This window comes from Cucurbita pepo, chromosome 12 (genome assembly GCF_057944985.1).
Source record: "Cucurbita pepo subsp. pepo isolate OVF chromosome 12, ASM5794498v1, whole genome shotgun sequence".
Classification (NCBI taxonomy): domain Eukaryota; kingdom Viridiplantae; phylum Streptophyta; class Magnoliopsida; order Cucurbitales; family Cucurbitaceae; genus Cucurbita; species Cucurbita pepo.
This window is the reverse complement of record NC_141809.1, coordinates 11,498,637-11,514,375: the sequence shown is the minus strand read 5'-3', so window position 1 is coordinate 11,514,375 and position 15,739 is coordinate 11,498,637. Positions and strand designations below refer to the sequence as shown.

Genomic DNA, 15,739 nt, shown 5'->3' with positions numbered 1-15,739 from the left:
AACGAGCGAAAATTGTAACATATTAACCCAGTTCGAGTGAAAATTGTGACATATTAACATAGTTCAACATGTCATAGATAAACATTTCTTGAAAATTGGTTAAAATAGAAAACATATAAGGATATATCATAAATTAAATAAACAATAAAAATGATTAGTTTAAAGATATTGTATATAACAAAAAAAAAAACATATAAAAATATTTTAGTTGAAATATGTTTACAATGATAAACATAGATACTCCTAAACTATTAGAAAAATAATATATATAAAAATTGTGATATAATAATGTTACTATAAATAGAAAATAAATACATTAAAATTTAGAATTACTAATTTATCTTTAAATATATTTAAACTAGAATTTAAAAATATAATAACGTTGCAACAAATAAAAAATAAATATATTAGAACATAATTGGTGAACCTTCAACTTACTCATGTATAAAATTATTGATTTATCTTTAAATATATTTAAACTAAAATTTAGAATTACTTGTCTATATCTATAGAACATATTATGAATATTAAACTAAATATATAAAATTCTTTAAATATATTTAAACTAAAATTTACAATTATTGATTTATCTTTAAATATATTTAAACTAAAATTTAAAATTACTTGTCTATATCTATGGAACATATTATGAATATTAAACTAGCAATATATAATCTTTAAATATATTTAAACTAAAATATTAACATAGTTCAACATGTCATAGATAAACATTTCTTGAAAATTGGTTAAAATAGAAAACATATAAGGATATATCATAAATTAAATAAACAATAAAAATGATTAGTTTAAAGATATTGTATATAACAAAAAAAAAAAAACATATAAAAATATTTTAGTTGAAATATGTTTACAATGATAAACATAGATACTCCTAAACTATTATAAAAATAATATATATAAAAATTGTGATATAATAATGTTACTATAAATAGAAAATAAATACATTAAAATTTAGAATTACTAATTTATCTTTAAATATATTTAAACTAGAATTTAAAAATATAATAACGTTGCAACAAATAAAAAATAAATATATTAGAACATAATTGGTGAACCTTCAACTTACTCATGTATAAAATTATTGATTTATCTTTAAATATATTTAAACTAAAATTTAGAATTACTTGTCTATATCTATAGAACATATTATGAATATTAAACTAGCAATATATAAAATTCTTTAAATATATTTAAACTAAAATTTACAATTATTGATTTATCTTTAAATATATTTAAACTAAAATTTAAAATTACTTGTCTATATCTATGGAACATATTATGAATATTAAACTAGCAATATATAATCTTTAAATATATTTAAACTAAAATTTACAATTATTGATTTATCTTTAAATATATTTAAACTAAAATTTAAAATTACTTGTCTATATCTATAGAACATATTATGAATATTAAACTAGCAATATATAAAATTCTTTAAATATATTTAAACTAACATTTACAATTACTTATTTATCTTTAATACTTATATATATAACATATTATGAATATTAAACTAGCAATATATAAAATTACATATTATGAATATTAAACTAGCAATATATAAAATTCATATAATCGCATATAGGATTCGAACTCAGGCGTGGGTCTTATTCGACAGGCCAAAGTACCACTCGGGCAAACCTATAATAAATAAATATATTTAATATATTTTATATATTTGAATTTATCTCGGGTCAACCACGAACCCGAAACCGAACCGATTCAGTTCGGGCTCAGAAAAATGAACCCAACCCAACCCTTATAATTCGGGTTGGGTTGGTCTGGGTTGTCGGGTTGAACGTACACCCCTAAGTATTTTAGTGATAAAAATATTTTTTTTAATTTTTAAAATATTATTTTTTAATTAAATTAATGAAATTTTAAAATTAATAAATGTATTTTTTAAAACTTATTTTAAATATTCAATATAATAATCTTAAATAATCTTAAATAGTTGAGTTATGATTAGGTTGGATAAATATATTGATGAATTCTAACATTAATACAAAACTCATTAAATGCTTGAAATATATGTTTATATTTTTTGTTTAGTACAATTAATATGGATTAAAGATTTAAAATTATCACAAATCATGTTCATAATTGGCTATGGATGAAATTTAATACCTTAGATCAATTATTGAATTACGTATTGTTCAACTTATACGGTGATATATCAGCGATTAAGATATGCATAAAATTTATTGAATACGAAATATTTGAACCTTCAAGTTAATAGAACGGGTACATAGAGCTATGGTATCTTTGATAGCTTAGATCTAGTTTATGTTACAAATATAATTTAAAATATTTATTATAACGTGTTCTAAATGATGTATTAAATTGAGTTAGACTAGAGATGTTTATTTAATCTATGAGTCCAAAATTTTTATTTCATAATATCCCATATTCCATAAGTTAATCATTAAGTACCATCAATATTCTCTTTTCAAATCTGGTTGAATTTTTGTAAATGATTTGGACTATAAAAAGAAATACTAAATTGGTTCATGTGTTCTAAGAATCGTATTACGAATCCATCTTATAAAATAGATTGAGAATCAATTAAAAAAATAAAAAATAAAGAACTTTGGATCTAGATCTTTGGCTAGAAAATCGAACTTGACTCGGAGTCTGAGCCTCAACACACTAACCATCCGAACTATAGGTTCGGACACCATGTCACAACGTCAGCAGCATAGGCTAGTAGATACCAACCCGACCTACATCGCTACCCCCTGCATGTGGCTCATTGCTGGCTCGGCTCAGATGCCACCTTAGCTCGTCTCTACTCCGACTATGCTTGCACGACTCCACTTGAACGACTCTCTTTGATATTTTGGACCCCTTCCTACCATTTTGGACGTTACGTCAGCCATTTTATGCTTTTTTAAGCATTTGGGGTTGCTAAAGCCACTATTTTGCCCACTTTAAACATTTTGAGTCAAATTTGGATTAGTTAACAGAATTTTAGTCAAAATATGATGTCCTCGGACTCCATAGGTAGAGTTGGACTTCAAGGTGCACGATCATATTAGCACCAAGAGTGGTAGGAAAGTTATGTTATGAAAAGTTTGGAAGTAGAATGAGCATTACGACCATGTACCATGATTTGATAGTTTCGAGACCTTATACATTATAGCAATGTTGTATGTCATTCTCGATGGTACGTGGCTATAATGTATGAGGTCTTGAAATTTCAATCATGGTAAATGCACGATATGAAAAAAAAAAAAAAAAAGTCGCACGTGACTTGAGTATTTAAAGAAATGCTCAGTAAGTAACTCAACTGTTATGGTCGGAAAATGAAATCACATGCAATTATGGTGAGACTTATCTTCTCATAAAAACAATCGTGGTCTTGAACTTTTGTAATGACCTAGATTCACCGCTAGCAGATATTGTCATCTTTGGGCTTTCCCTTTTCGGCTTCCCCTCAAGGGTTTAAAACGCGTCTACTAGGGGAAGGTTTCCATACCCTTATAAATGGTGATTTAGGTTTCCATACCCTTATAAATGGTGATTTGTTCTCCTCCCCAACCAATGTGGGACATCACAATCCACCCCCCTTCGGGGCCCAGCGTCCTCGCTGGCACTCTTTCCTTCCTCCAATCGATGTGGGACCGCCCCCAAATCCACCCCCCTTTGGGGGCCAGCGTCCTTACTGGCACACCGCCTCGTGTCTACCTCCCTTCGGGGAATAGCAAGAAGGTTGGCACATCGTCCGATGTCTGGCTCTGATACAATTTGTAAGGGTGTGAAAACTTTCCCCTACTAGACGCGTTTTAAAGCCTTGAGGGGAAGCCCAAAAGAGAAAGCCCAAAGATGACAATACCTGCTAGCGATGAATCTAGGTCGTTACAAATGGTATCAGAGCAGCCAGGTTATAGGTCCTGTAGACATTTAGGATAGAGAGTCTTGTCCTCTGTGACTTCGCTCGTCAAACACATGCCGCTCACGACCAGACGTTCTCACACGACGGAAACATAGAGACAAAGGTTAAGCTAGTATTTATAGAGTATACCTTGAGCGACTATGACATTATAATCGCACATTACCTAGGAGATGTGCCAAGAATGAATTGTAACCATAGTTCTTTTTTCTATTGTGGTAGATAATGGCACCAAAGAGACGAGAACCATATGTAGGGCCCGGACCCAGAAGGGGAAGACGAGAGGAAGTTGAGGACACCTCGGTTCCAACACCTGAAGAGGAACAACCTGAATTTCAAGAGGAGGTTGGGGATACGCCCCAAACTAGCGAGGGGACAGAACCACAGCCATCAAGAACAAAAAGACGCCGAAGGAAGGCCAAGTCCTGAAGGCTGCTTGATACACCCCCTACTGCTCCCTTCTCCGAGGAGGTCCCATCGGGTCCAACCCCGTGTACAACAGTCCCACTAAACCAGCCATTAGCCATGCCCTCAGTTGAGATATTTCAGACGTTCATGATGACATCGATAGAAAATCAGGCTCTGACGAACCAGATGATTCAAACCATGATGTCTAATCAGTCAACAGGGCAAGGGGGCAAGGATTTAGGGACTATGACTGTGGAGTCCCTCTACTTAAGAGATTTCCAGAGGCATAAACCGCCTTCCTTTGACGGAGGCAAGGTGGATCCCATTGCCGCCGAGAACTGGCTAGAGGCCATAGAAACAACCTTCCATTTTATGAATTGCCCGCCAATGTATGAAGCCCATTGTGGGACGTATATGCTGAAAGGAGAGGCGCACTTCTGGTGGAAGGGTGCTCAGAAGACCATTATACCACAAGGAGAGTTTATTACATGGTGTCAGTTTAAAGATGCGTACCTCCACAAATACTACCCAATCACTGCCAGAGTGAAAATGCAGGCAGCATTCCTCGCACTAAAACAGGGAGACAGATCAGTGGAGGAATATGACTTGGAGTTCAATAGGTTGGCGAGGTTTTCCCCAGCCTATGTTAGTTCTGAGGAGTTGAAGGGCGAACGATTTATCGCTGGCCTGAGGGAGGAATTAAGGGGGAATGTGGCATCCCAGTCATCCTTCATCTATACGAAAGCCCTTCAAGTGGCGACCCTGCTCGACTCGCCCCGCACCGATAAGCTGCAGTTGGGAATAGCTCAACCATCCCACACTGCAACCCAGTGAAGGGTGACAGACCCTAGCCGCCCTAGAATTGGTAGACCGCCCCGTGGCCGCACTGATAAACGAAGAAGGGCCTCGGTACGGAACATGACCCTTTGTCCTAACTATCGGCGTCCTCACACGGGGGAATGCGGAGCAGGAACAGACGCCTGCTACAGATGCGGCCAGGTAGGGCACTTTGCAGTAGATTACCCTCAGAGGAATGATCAGCGTGTCAACTAGCCTGCAGTACAGCATCAGAGGGGCCAAGCTGCTCAACAACAACAGGGGCGAGTTGTAGCCCATGCAACAACAGTCAGGCAAGCTGACCAGCCTGACGCAGTTGTCACAGGTACGCTACCCGTATTTGGCCATCTTGCTTTAGTATTGTTTGATTCTGGTTCGACACATTCATTCGTATCTGAAGAGTTTATAGAGCTAGCACACCTACAGAAAGAACTTTTAGAGATTACCCTATCAGTGTCTACCCCTGCTCACGAGCTGTTGCTAGCTACCCATAGGGTTAAGGGAGGTGGTGTAACAATATCAGGGCGTGTCATCGAAGCTACACTGATAGTGTTATGCATGCAAGACTTCGATGTCATCTTGGGTATGGATTGGCTAGGCGAGAATCGCGTTCTGATAGATTGTGAGACTCGAATAGTGACTCTCAAGCTCCCGTCAGGGGACATCTTTACCTACAAGGGAGCCACTTCCAAGGGTGCCCCAAGCATCATAACATCGCTAAGGGCTAAGAAGCTAAGTCGTAGTGGAGCAAGTGCATTTCTAGCCAGCGTGACCTTAGACAATAGTAACAAACAAATAACCTCATCGGTACACATCGTCAGGGAGTTCATAGATGTCTTTCTGGATGATCTGCCAGGTTTTCTCCCAGCTAGGGAAGTCGATTTTGGGATCGATTTAGAACTAGGAACTGTGCCGATCTCCAAGGCACCTTACAGGATGGCACCTGCAGAACTTAGGGAATTGAAGGAACAGTTACAGGAGCTGTTGGATAAGGGTTTCATCCGACCCAGTGTATCACCCTGGGGAGCCCCTGTTCTGTTTGTCAAGAAGAAGGACGGGTCCATGCGGTTGTGTATTGATTACAGGGAATTAAACAAGGTCACTATAAAGAACAAGTACCCTCTCCCGAGAATTGACGACCTGTTTGATCAGCTACAGGGAGCAACAGTGTTCTCCAAAATTGACCTAAGGTCGGGGTATCATTAGCTGAGGTCAGAGAAGGGGATATACCCAAGACAGCTTTCAGAAGTCGTTATGGACATTACGAGTTTCTTGTTATGTCTTTTGGCCTCACCAATGCACCAGCAGTTTTCATGAAACTAATGAACATGGTGTTTAAGGAATTCTTAGACACTTTTGTCATAGTGTTCATCGACGATATTCTGGTATACTCTAAGTCAGAGGTGGATCATGAAAAACACTTAAGGAAAGTCTTGACAATACTGAGAGCCTAGCAGTTGTATGCCAAGTTCTCTAAGTGCGAGTTTTGGTTGTCTGAGGTCGCATTTCTGGGTCACGTAGTGTCAAGCAAGGGGATTACAGTGGACCCAGCTAAGATAGAAGCAATGATGAGGTGGCCACAGCCGACCACAGTCACGGAGGTGAGAAGCTTTCTAGGGCTAGCTGGATATTACAGAAGATTTGTCTAGGATTTCTCCAAAATTTCCTCAGCGCTAACTCAGCTAACCAAGAAGGGCAAGCCCTTTGCTTGGACTCCAACTTGCGAACAGAGTTTCCAAGAACTCAAGAAGAGATTGGTAACCGCACCAGTCCTTACAGTTCTAGACGGATCAGGTAATCTCGTGGTGTACAGTGATGCATCAGGGAAAGGCTTGAGGTGTGTGCTCATGCAGAAGAGTAAGGTGATATCGTATGCTTCTCGACAACTGAAGGAATATGAACGAAACTACCCAACGCATGACCTCGAGTTAGCAGCGATAGTGTTTACTCTAAAAACGTGGCGACAATACATGGATGGGGAAAAAGTAAAGTCTTCACCGATCATAAGAGCCTCAAGTACTTATTCACGCAGAAGGAGCTCAATATGAGACAAAAGCGATGGTTGGAACGGGTAAAGGATTATGACATGAGATCCTGTACCATCCAAGCAAAGCCAACGTGGTAGCTGATGCATTGAGTAGGAAGGCCGTGCATACTTCTGCAATGATCACCACACAGGAAAGACTACAAGATGAGATGAAGAGGGCTGGGATAGACGTGATGGTTAAAGGTGGTAATGTTCAGATGGCACAGTTAACCATACAGCCCACCCTACGAAAGAAAATTATCGACGCTCAGAGGTCTGATGAACACCTCAGTAAAGTGTGGAGTCAGACTGAGAGAGGCCAGCAGGGTATTCTATCTCCCCAGACGGGGGTCTGCTATGGCAAAACCGCCTGTGCGTTCCCTGAGACGAGGGAATCTTAAAAGATATTATGACCGAAGCCCATGATACATCTTATGTGTTCCACCCTGTAAGTACGAAGATGTATCAGGATCTGAAAAGATATTATTAGTGGTGGAATGAAGAGGGACCTAGCGGATTTCGTAAGCCGTTGCTTGACCTGCCAGCAGGTGAAGGCCCCGAGGCAGCGCCCAGCAGGATTGCTACAGCCCCTAAATGTTCCTTAATAGAAATGGGAAGCAGTATGTATGGATTTTGTCACGGGTTTGCCAAAGACAAAGCAGGACTTCAATGTCATCTGGGTAATTGTAGACAGACTGACTAAGACGACCCACTTCATTCCAGGAAAGTCCACATATCGAGTGGATCGGTGGGCTCAGTTATATATCAAGGAGATAGTACGCCTGCACGGGGTACCAATGTCCATAGTATCAGACCGGGACACAAGGTTCACCTCTCAGTTCTGGAGGAGTGTTCAGAAGGCACTAGGAACTCAGTTGAGGTTCAGTACAACGTTCCATCCTCAAACGAACGGACAGACCGAAAGGTTGAACCAGGTTTTAGAGGACATGTTACGAGCCTGTTCCTTAGATTTCTTTGGGTGCTGGGACGAACATCTGCCTTTAATGGAGTTTGCCTACAACAATAGTTATCAAGCGACCATTCAGATGGCGCCCTTCGAGGCACTATATGGGCGTAGGTGTCGAACACTAGTGTTTTGGGAAGAGGTAGGCACACAGCAACTACTGGACTAGAGTTGGTTCAGGTCACCAACGCAGCGGTGTAGAAAATCAAGCAGAGGATACTCACCGCACAGAGCCGATAGAAAAGCTATGCAAATGTGCGTAGAAGGGACCTCGAATTTAAGGTGGGTGACCATGTGTTCCTGAAGGTAGCCCCTATGAGGGGGGTGTTGAGGTTCGGAAAGAAAGAGAAATTGAGCCCAAGGTTCATAGGCCCCTTCGAGATTCTAGAAAGAGTTGGGGCTGTGGCTTACAGAATTGCCCTACCACCGAACCTTGCCGTCGTGCACAATGTGTTCCACGTATCCATGCTGCGAAAGTACACTCCAGACCCTACTCATATAATCAAGCATGAGATGCTTCCTCTTCGGGAAGATCTGTCTTACGAGGAGAAGCCTACTCATATAATCAAGCATGAGATGCTTCCTCTTCGGGAAGATCTGTCTTACGAGGAGAAGCCTAGTAGAATTCTGGCTCGAGACACTAGGCGGTTGCGTAACAAAGATATTCCCTTGGTAAAGGTCTCATGCGATAACCACCGTGAGGAAGAGGCAACCTGGGAATCGGAAGAGGACGTGAGGAAAGCTTATCCCGAACTCTTCACTTTCTGGGACGAAAGTTCATAAGGAGGGGAGAGTTTGTAACGCTAGGAGAAAAAAAAAAAAGAAAAAAAAGGGTGGGGGGCTAAGTCAACTGAGGGGCAAAGATGCCATTTTGCCTCCAGCCCTAATAGGGGTCCAAGGAGAACCCCGTCAGATCCCCTGCAAAAGAAAGAAGGAGTTAGAGAGAAATTAGAGAGGAGTCAGCCGTGAAGATTAACGAACCACCGCCGGAATCCATCTTTAGATGAGACTCGTACAAGGATTGAGAGGCTAGCAAGGCCGACGCTCCGTCAAGACCCAAGAACATTTTGCTAGGAACAACTCACGCACGGTTTGTGAAGAAGTTTGGCCGAGACCTCAACCCGAAGGCGGAGATCCGAGAATCATCCGAGAACGGTGAGCAAACTTCCGACATTCTTAACTCGTCCGGTAGTCAAGCAAAAATTACAAAAAAATACTAGGACGTAGCCCGTAACACAATCTAGAACTTTGCTTTAGAAATCATATCGATTCGGTCTACGGATCGAAATATATGAAAATCGGAAAAGGGGGCTGTGTTACGGATTTCAGAAGACAGAGAAGAAAGAAGGAAAAAAAAAAAAAAAAGGTTGGCCGGCGAGCGGCGGAGGGCGGCGACAGGCACCAGACACGTGTCGACTGTTGGCTGGAGCAACGCAGCTCCAACGAGGCGATGACACGTGTCACTTACAAAGCCGGGCCGAGCCGAGCCAAACCGGACCGGCCGACCCGCGATTGCGCAGAGGCTGGAGCGCGTGCGGCCTGCGACTGGCGCATTCCCGCGCGCGTGACCTCGCACTGCCGGCGCGTGTGAGCGCGTGGACCGGCCGTTTTGGCTCAGTTGCTCTCTGTTTGCATGATTTTTGTCTCGGTTCCAGTTCTAATACTGTTTTTATGTGAATAGGAACCTAATTTAAAGAAATCAGTATTTTTGGACACCTCACGAGCAAAGAAACGCTAGCAAAAGGGCACGCGTCAACCAAGTAAGTCACCACCCGGTATTTAGGAAGAAATACTTGTATGATTCGCTTGGATTGCATGCATGCTAGTAGTTTTGTTTCAGATTAGCTCTCCATGTAAATTATTGGTCAGATTAACTGTTATGATTGTATTGGGCGAATTACATGAGTGTTGCTGTATGCTTTAAGCTTCCGTTGTATGTATGCATGCATTTAATTTATGTTGGAATTGTGTATTCCGTGTTCTGGGTGCTTGATGGATGAATTCTCCCCATTGAGCGCGAACTTCGTGCTCTGGGTGCTAGATGGAGGTCATCGCCCCGTTGAGCCGGTATGTCTAGTTTGCATGAATTATATAGTATGATGTTAGAAGACGATTGCATGCACACTCTGTTAATTGCTAGGGCCCATTTCTATGATAAGCTTAGGGAATTACTGTTAGGAGCGATATGTCACTCCAACCAGACTTAATTTTCCCCTAGGAACTTAGCGGTTTACCACGGCAAGAAAGTACCTCGGAGTGTTCATAGATTGCTAGTGTGAGAACGGTATCTATAGCTTCGTGGGAGGACTAAGTCTCCCTTATTAGTCCTTTCTTCTCTTAGCCATTTCGCATGGGAAATGTGTCCCCACGTCGTACAGCCCATTAGCTGCATGGGAACGGGTTGGGTTGCTCCCCCCATAGGGGGACTATATGGGCGTAGGGGTATTCAGCACACCCCTAGGCTAGGTACCATGTAGTCCCAGATAGCCATGTAGAGGTAGCACCTCATAGAGAGATACCAACCATATTAGCTTGGCGTAAGGAACCTCTAGGCGTTTAATGAAAGGACGATGAACCGCTGAAACCCAAGGAGCAAGCCCCAAGGGACCAAGATTAGAACCAGATGTCCTAGAACCGAGTTAGGAAACCATGAAAATCTGTTAAATTAAGATGCGAAGAGGGCCTACAAGTAGGTGACTTATTGAATATAATTTTTATACTCATCCTTGCTATGTTTTCCTTTTTTTTTTTTCAGGAGCGCGAGGCGTCGATCAAGAGCAGGCGTGATGGAGGCGGGGTTTGTCACAGAGGAATGGGTTGTCCCGGGGCGTCAGTCCAGTCTTTATTTTGTGTTTGCATACTTTCGAAATTTATTTTGTTTTGTCTGTTTGTCGTCCAAAAACTTTATTGGAATTTAAGGATTTTCTTTACTTCATATTTAAAACACTTCATGCATTTGTGTCTTGTCGTTAGCCACGATCTGTAGTAAAATATTGGGTCGTGACAATTTTACTTTCCAGTCTTGGTAAAATACTTCTTTATACACAGCTCACACACACACACATGAACCCACTAAGCGAGCTCGTATGTGTACTCATGAGCCTGACCTTCGACTAGCGCACACTCACGTTGCCGGATCCATGGAGGGAAAAGAAGCTCGCATAATATTATGACGTACATAAATATCGTATAATGTATACATCCATACTAATCATAATAGGGAAGTATCTTGTCGCATGTGACATACAAAAGGCATGAGGTCCCACAGTATCAAATCATGACATATACTTATGATATAAGTCATACCCTTATTCTTTTCCTGACATAATGTTCCTATAAGACATGTATACGTATACTGAACATATCTCTCATGGTTAACATACATGACTTATCAATATCTCACAAGCATAGAGTGAACGTGCTAACATAATACGTGATGTGACATATGAAGGTTCATGCATCATATAACATTGGTATCACAACGTAACGTTATAGCATAGCATATCATAGTATAATATCATAACATAACTTATGTCATGACTAAATCGTCATATAACGTAACACATCCTACCATCATAAAATATGACATGTGCGGGGACCACATGTTACGTGCCCTTGAGCATCCAACAATAGAATCTTGCTTGGTTGGACTATGTCTAAATCATCGAGCTTTCTTTGTGGTAGTTTAGAACTACTCATAGACATCTGATTCCACCTAAGGCGTTCGACCGTTATTAATCAGAATTTTATTATGAAAATTGACTCACAATTTTGCATAAAATAATATAAACTTAGCTCCAACTAGTTTAAATAGGCTAAATAGCCGTCATAATAACTTTAAGCATCTCCGAAAGTGTAAGAGTCGAAAACGCGTATGAGTTAAACGCATCAAACCTAAGTCGAATCAGCGGAAAGCTCGAGTTGGAGTCGTTAGAACATGGATTCTCCCACTGGCTTTGAATCACCAAAATGGGATGAAACGAAACATTTGTTGTGACTCAGTAAACCAATAAACATCCCTTTTATATTAGAATCTAACTCTCTACTTCCTCAATCTAATCGACGCGAGACAATATTTTCTTTCTTTTTAATTTTGGCGGTTAGAGTACACTAGTCAAAAGCCTAGCTTAGTGGGTACGTATACGAGCCCGTCTAGTTGGTTCATGCATGCGTGCGTGCACGAACTATGCATAAAGAAGTACAATATATCCCACTCTACTTAGAAAACAAAGCAGAGTCCAATGAATAGTCACGAAAAGAAAGGTCCCACAATGAACCATGATTGCATTTCTTGACCCCAACATAGGGCTATTTACTTAATGACAACGTAAGCTGATGAGGTCGTGAAAGCGAAGTTCTTGTAATCGGATTTTCGCATTTAAGTCATAATCCTTTTCTTAGGACAAGTCCATAACATCTTTTTCAAAACTTTGATAAATAAATAATTTTTTGCTTTTTCAACCAAGCTATTTTAATATTATTATTATGTTTCAAAGAAGAAATTTATGAACATTTAAGTATACAACAATGTTTAAATTGAACGGTTTTTAAAACACAATTGACATAACATTCATGTAGTGGTGATAAAGACGTTCGTGAGTTAGGTTGGTTCGAGTTCTAAATTTTTCAACCCAAACAACACTTAAAATACCGAACCCAGCCTAACCCAACAATAATTTGTTTTGGGTTGAGTTGGTTCGGATTGTTAGGTTCATTTATTCAATATTGTTTTTTGTTTTAATTTAAATAAAAGTAAAAATTTATTTGGCAAAACAAATATTTATTTATTTTCAAATATTCATTCGAAATTGATAAATAAATAAATAATATATATTTTACATATTTGCCCCTAGCCTCAAAATATGTATAGGAATATTTTAAAAAATATATATATTAAAAAAGAGAAAAATAAAATAAAATAAAATAAAATAAATGGAAAAAAGAGACATGAACGAGAAACATCTGAAAAGACCCAATCCCGGGCTTGTGGACATATTGATGGACCAATTTACGAGGGTAAAGTGGGAAAGTGGTGGCGTAACCCGAGGCACGAGCCGTAGTAAAAGTGTGAATGTTGGTTAAGTGGAGGGCAGGAGCGTAATTTCAGGGCACATTGTAGAAAATCAAAAGAAGCTTTTTTGCGCGGCATGAGCATTGGCATTGTTCTTGATACCACACTGACAATATTCTCTGTACGATGTCTGACAGTGTTTGGCCTGGTTTCCATAGGGGTTTACGCTTCCCCCACTTTTTTTTAATTTCTTTTCCCAATTTCATCCATTAAATTCAATTCAATGCCTCTCTTCTCTCTCTACGCCTACCTCTACTGCCACTAGGGCGCTCGCTCTTCACCATTGCATTCGTTTTTTGTTCCATTTTTGTTTTGTTTTTGGTTTACTTTTTGGATTTTGTATTCGGAAGAATCAGGAATCTGTAATCGAACATGGATGAGCGTGTTGTTTTCTCTTCGATTCGGCGTTGAAGGTGTTGTTGTTACGGAAGTTGAGAATGGATGTGTTGAATATGTTGAGGAGAGGGCGGAAGCAGAATCGGGAGAGGGATTTGAAGGAGGAGGATGGTGTAGATCTCAAGTGTGTTGCTGAAGCAGAAGCTGGAGTAGAAGCAGAAGTGAAAGCGGAAGGCGATGAGGATGATGAGGATTTCATTATGGAGGAGGTGAAGAGGAGATTGAAGGAACTGAGGAGGAATAGTTTTATGGTGCTGATTCCGGAGGAGGAGGAGGAGGAGGAGGAAGAAGAAGAAGAGGAAGTCGGCGAAGGGGAGACGAGCTGTGGGGAGCCGGAGTGGAGAGACGTGGAAGCGGAAGGTCGGCAATGGTGGGGCGGATTTGGCGCTGTTTATGACGATTACTGCGAGAGGATGATTTTCTTCGATCGGATGAGCAACCAATCCGGTATGTTCTTCTAATCAATCAATGAAAACCAGTGAAATTAGGTTTTGCTCTTACATTACATCGCCATTGAATTGCATTTTAGGTTCTGAATCGGCCTCCCAAAGATCTGCACCGAAAAAGAGCGCTTCGCCTCTTCGATGTCTTTCTCTGAAGAGGATCGAAGAACCTGAAGACGAGATGGAGGATCTTGATCCTTCATCGCCTCTGATTGACGCCAATCACCACATAGAAACAGCCTATGTTGCTCACATTTGCTTGTCCTGGGAGGCTCTTCACTGTCAGTACACTCAACTCAACCACTTAATATCATGCCAACCACAGAACCCTACTACTCGTTATAATCTTACTGCTCAGCTCTTTCAGCAATTTCAAGTCCTCTTGCAAAGGTTTATCGAAAATGAACCCTTCCAACAAGCTCTCAGGCCTGCAATTTATGCTAGAACCCGTAGAACTTTTCCTAAAATGTTGCATGTTCCTAACATTCAAGGTATGTGAATATACTGACGCCTTTGATTTGCTTATCATGATACCAAATATATGATGAACTCTATGCTTGTTTCTTGTTCAGCTTCAGATTCAAACGTGGCCCAGGAACAAGAATCTGATTCCCTCATCCTCGCTTCCGATCTGCTTGTCATAATCGAGGCTTCAATCTTTACTTTCCACCGCTTCCTTAAGATGGACAAGAAAAACTCCAAATCTGCTTCTTTATCACTTCGGAACCAGACCCAGGACGCCACTCTGCTTGCTCGTATTCGATCTTCCCTTGACAAGGTATGAAGCTCAAGTGTTCTAAACTATCTTAATGCTTACTAGAACATAATTATGCATTGAAGCTGGTTAGCTATATTCTCTGTCAAAAGAAATAACTGGAATTGTGTTGAAGAATTGAATTTGACGAACAATGATTGAATGGGTAGAGAATAATGTGAAAGGGTTTTGAGTAATTTGCAGAAGAAGGCGAAGCTGAAAGAAGTTAGGAAGAAGAGTAGAGGGTGGAAGCAGAAAACATGGCCTCAAACGTATGAAGACATGCAATTGCTTTTTGGAGTGGTGGATATTAAAATCATATCAAGGCTTGTTAAAATGCCAAGGATCTCTAAAGAACAGCTGCTATGGTGCGAGGAGAAGTTGAAGAAGTTGGATGTGTCTGATGGGAAATTGCGGAGAGATCCCTCTCCTCTTCTTTTCCCATGTTAATTTCTTCTTCATCTTGTTCTTCCTGTTCTTCCTTCTCTTAGGAAGCACTGGTCTGTTTCTTCTTCCTCTTCTTCCTCTTCTTCCTCTTCTTCTGGGTACACACAAACACACTGTTCCACAGCTCTGGATCTCCAAGTTGTTGTGATTGTGGTTTAATGTAATTGGACGATGGTTGCAGATAAGTATGGTGTTGGGACCCTGCTGCTACTACTTCTATTATATACTACGATGGATTTGAATTCTTGGGTTCTTGTTTCTTATGTGGGCAAGGGAGGAGGGGGCCCTCTTAGTCTCAACTATCCAGTCAAATCTCCTCTTTGTTTTAGAACTCAAGCTCCAAAACTCCTCTGGCCCTCATTGACCAAATCTCTGTCTTCTGGCCTTGTTTTTTTGCTTTCCACGTCCATTCGTGGGCCGAGAGTTCTACCTACTCGATAGTATAATGATCGAGCGGTCTCTCTTACGTAATGTTTT

At 40.1% G+C, this 15,739-nt stretch overlaps 1 protein-coding gene across 1 annotated transcript; it reads left to right on the top strand.

Annotated features, from left to right (window-relative positions):
* The first annotated feature begins 13,352 nt into the window (after window positions 1-13,352).
* LOC111807822 (DUF1666 family protein (DUF1666)) lies at window positions 13,353-15,508 on the top strand. Its single transcript, XM_023693703.2, has 4 exons — window positions 13,353-14,065; window positions 14,148-14,552; window positions 14,634-14,839; window positions 15,020-15,508. The coding sequence occupies exons 1-4, from the start codon at window positions 13,660-13,662 to the stop codon at window positions 15,263-15,265; spliced, it is 1,263 nt and encodes a 420-aa protein (XP_023549471.1). The 5' UTR covers window positions 13,353-13,659; the 3' UTR covers window positions 15,266-15,508.
* The last annotated feature ends 231 nt before the right edge of the window (window positions 15,509-15,739 follow it).

Coding starts and splice junctions, on each gene's coding strand:
- LOC111807822 (XM_023693703.2), top strand. CDS start 13,660: ATGGATGTGTTGAATATGTTGAGGAGAGGGCGGAAGCAGAATCGGGAG. Junction 14,553..14,633: donor GCATGTTCCTAACATTCAAG/GTATGTGAATAT, acceptor TTTCTTGTTCAG/CTTCAGATTCAAACGTGGCC. Junction 14,840..15,019: donor TTCGATCTTCCCTTGACAAG/GTATGAAGCTCA, acceptor AGTAATTTGCAG/AAGAAGGCGAAGCTGAAAGA.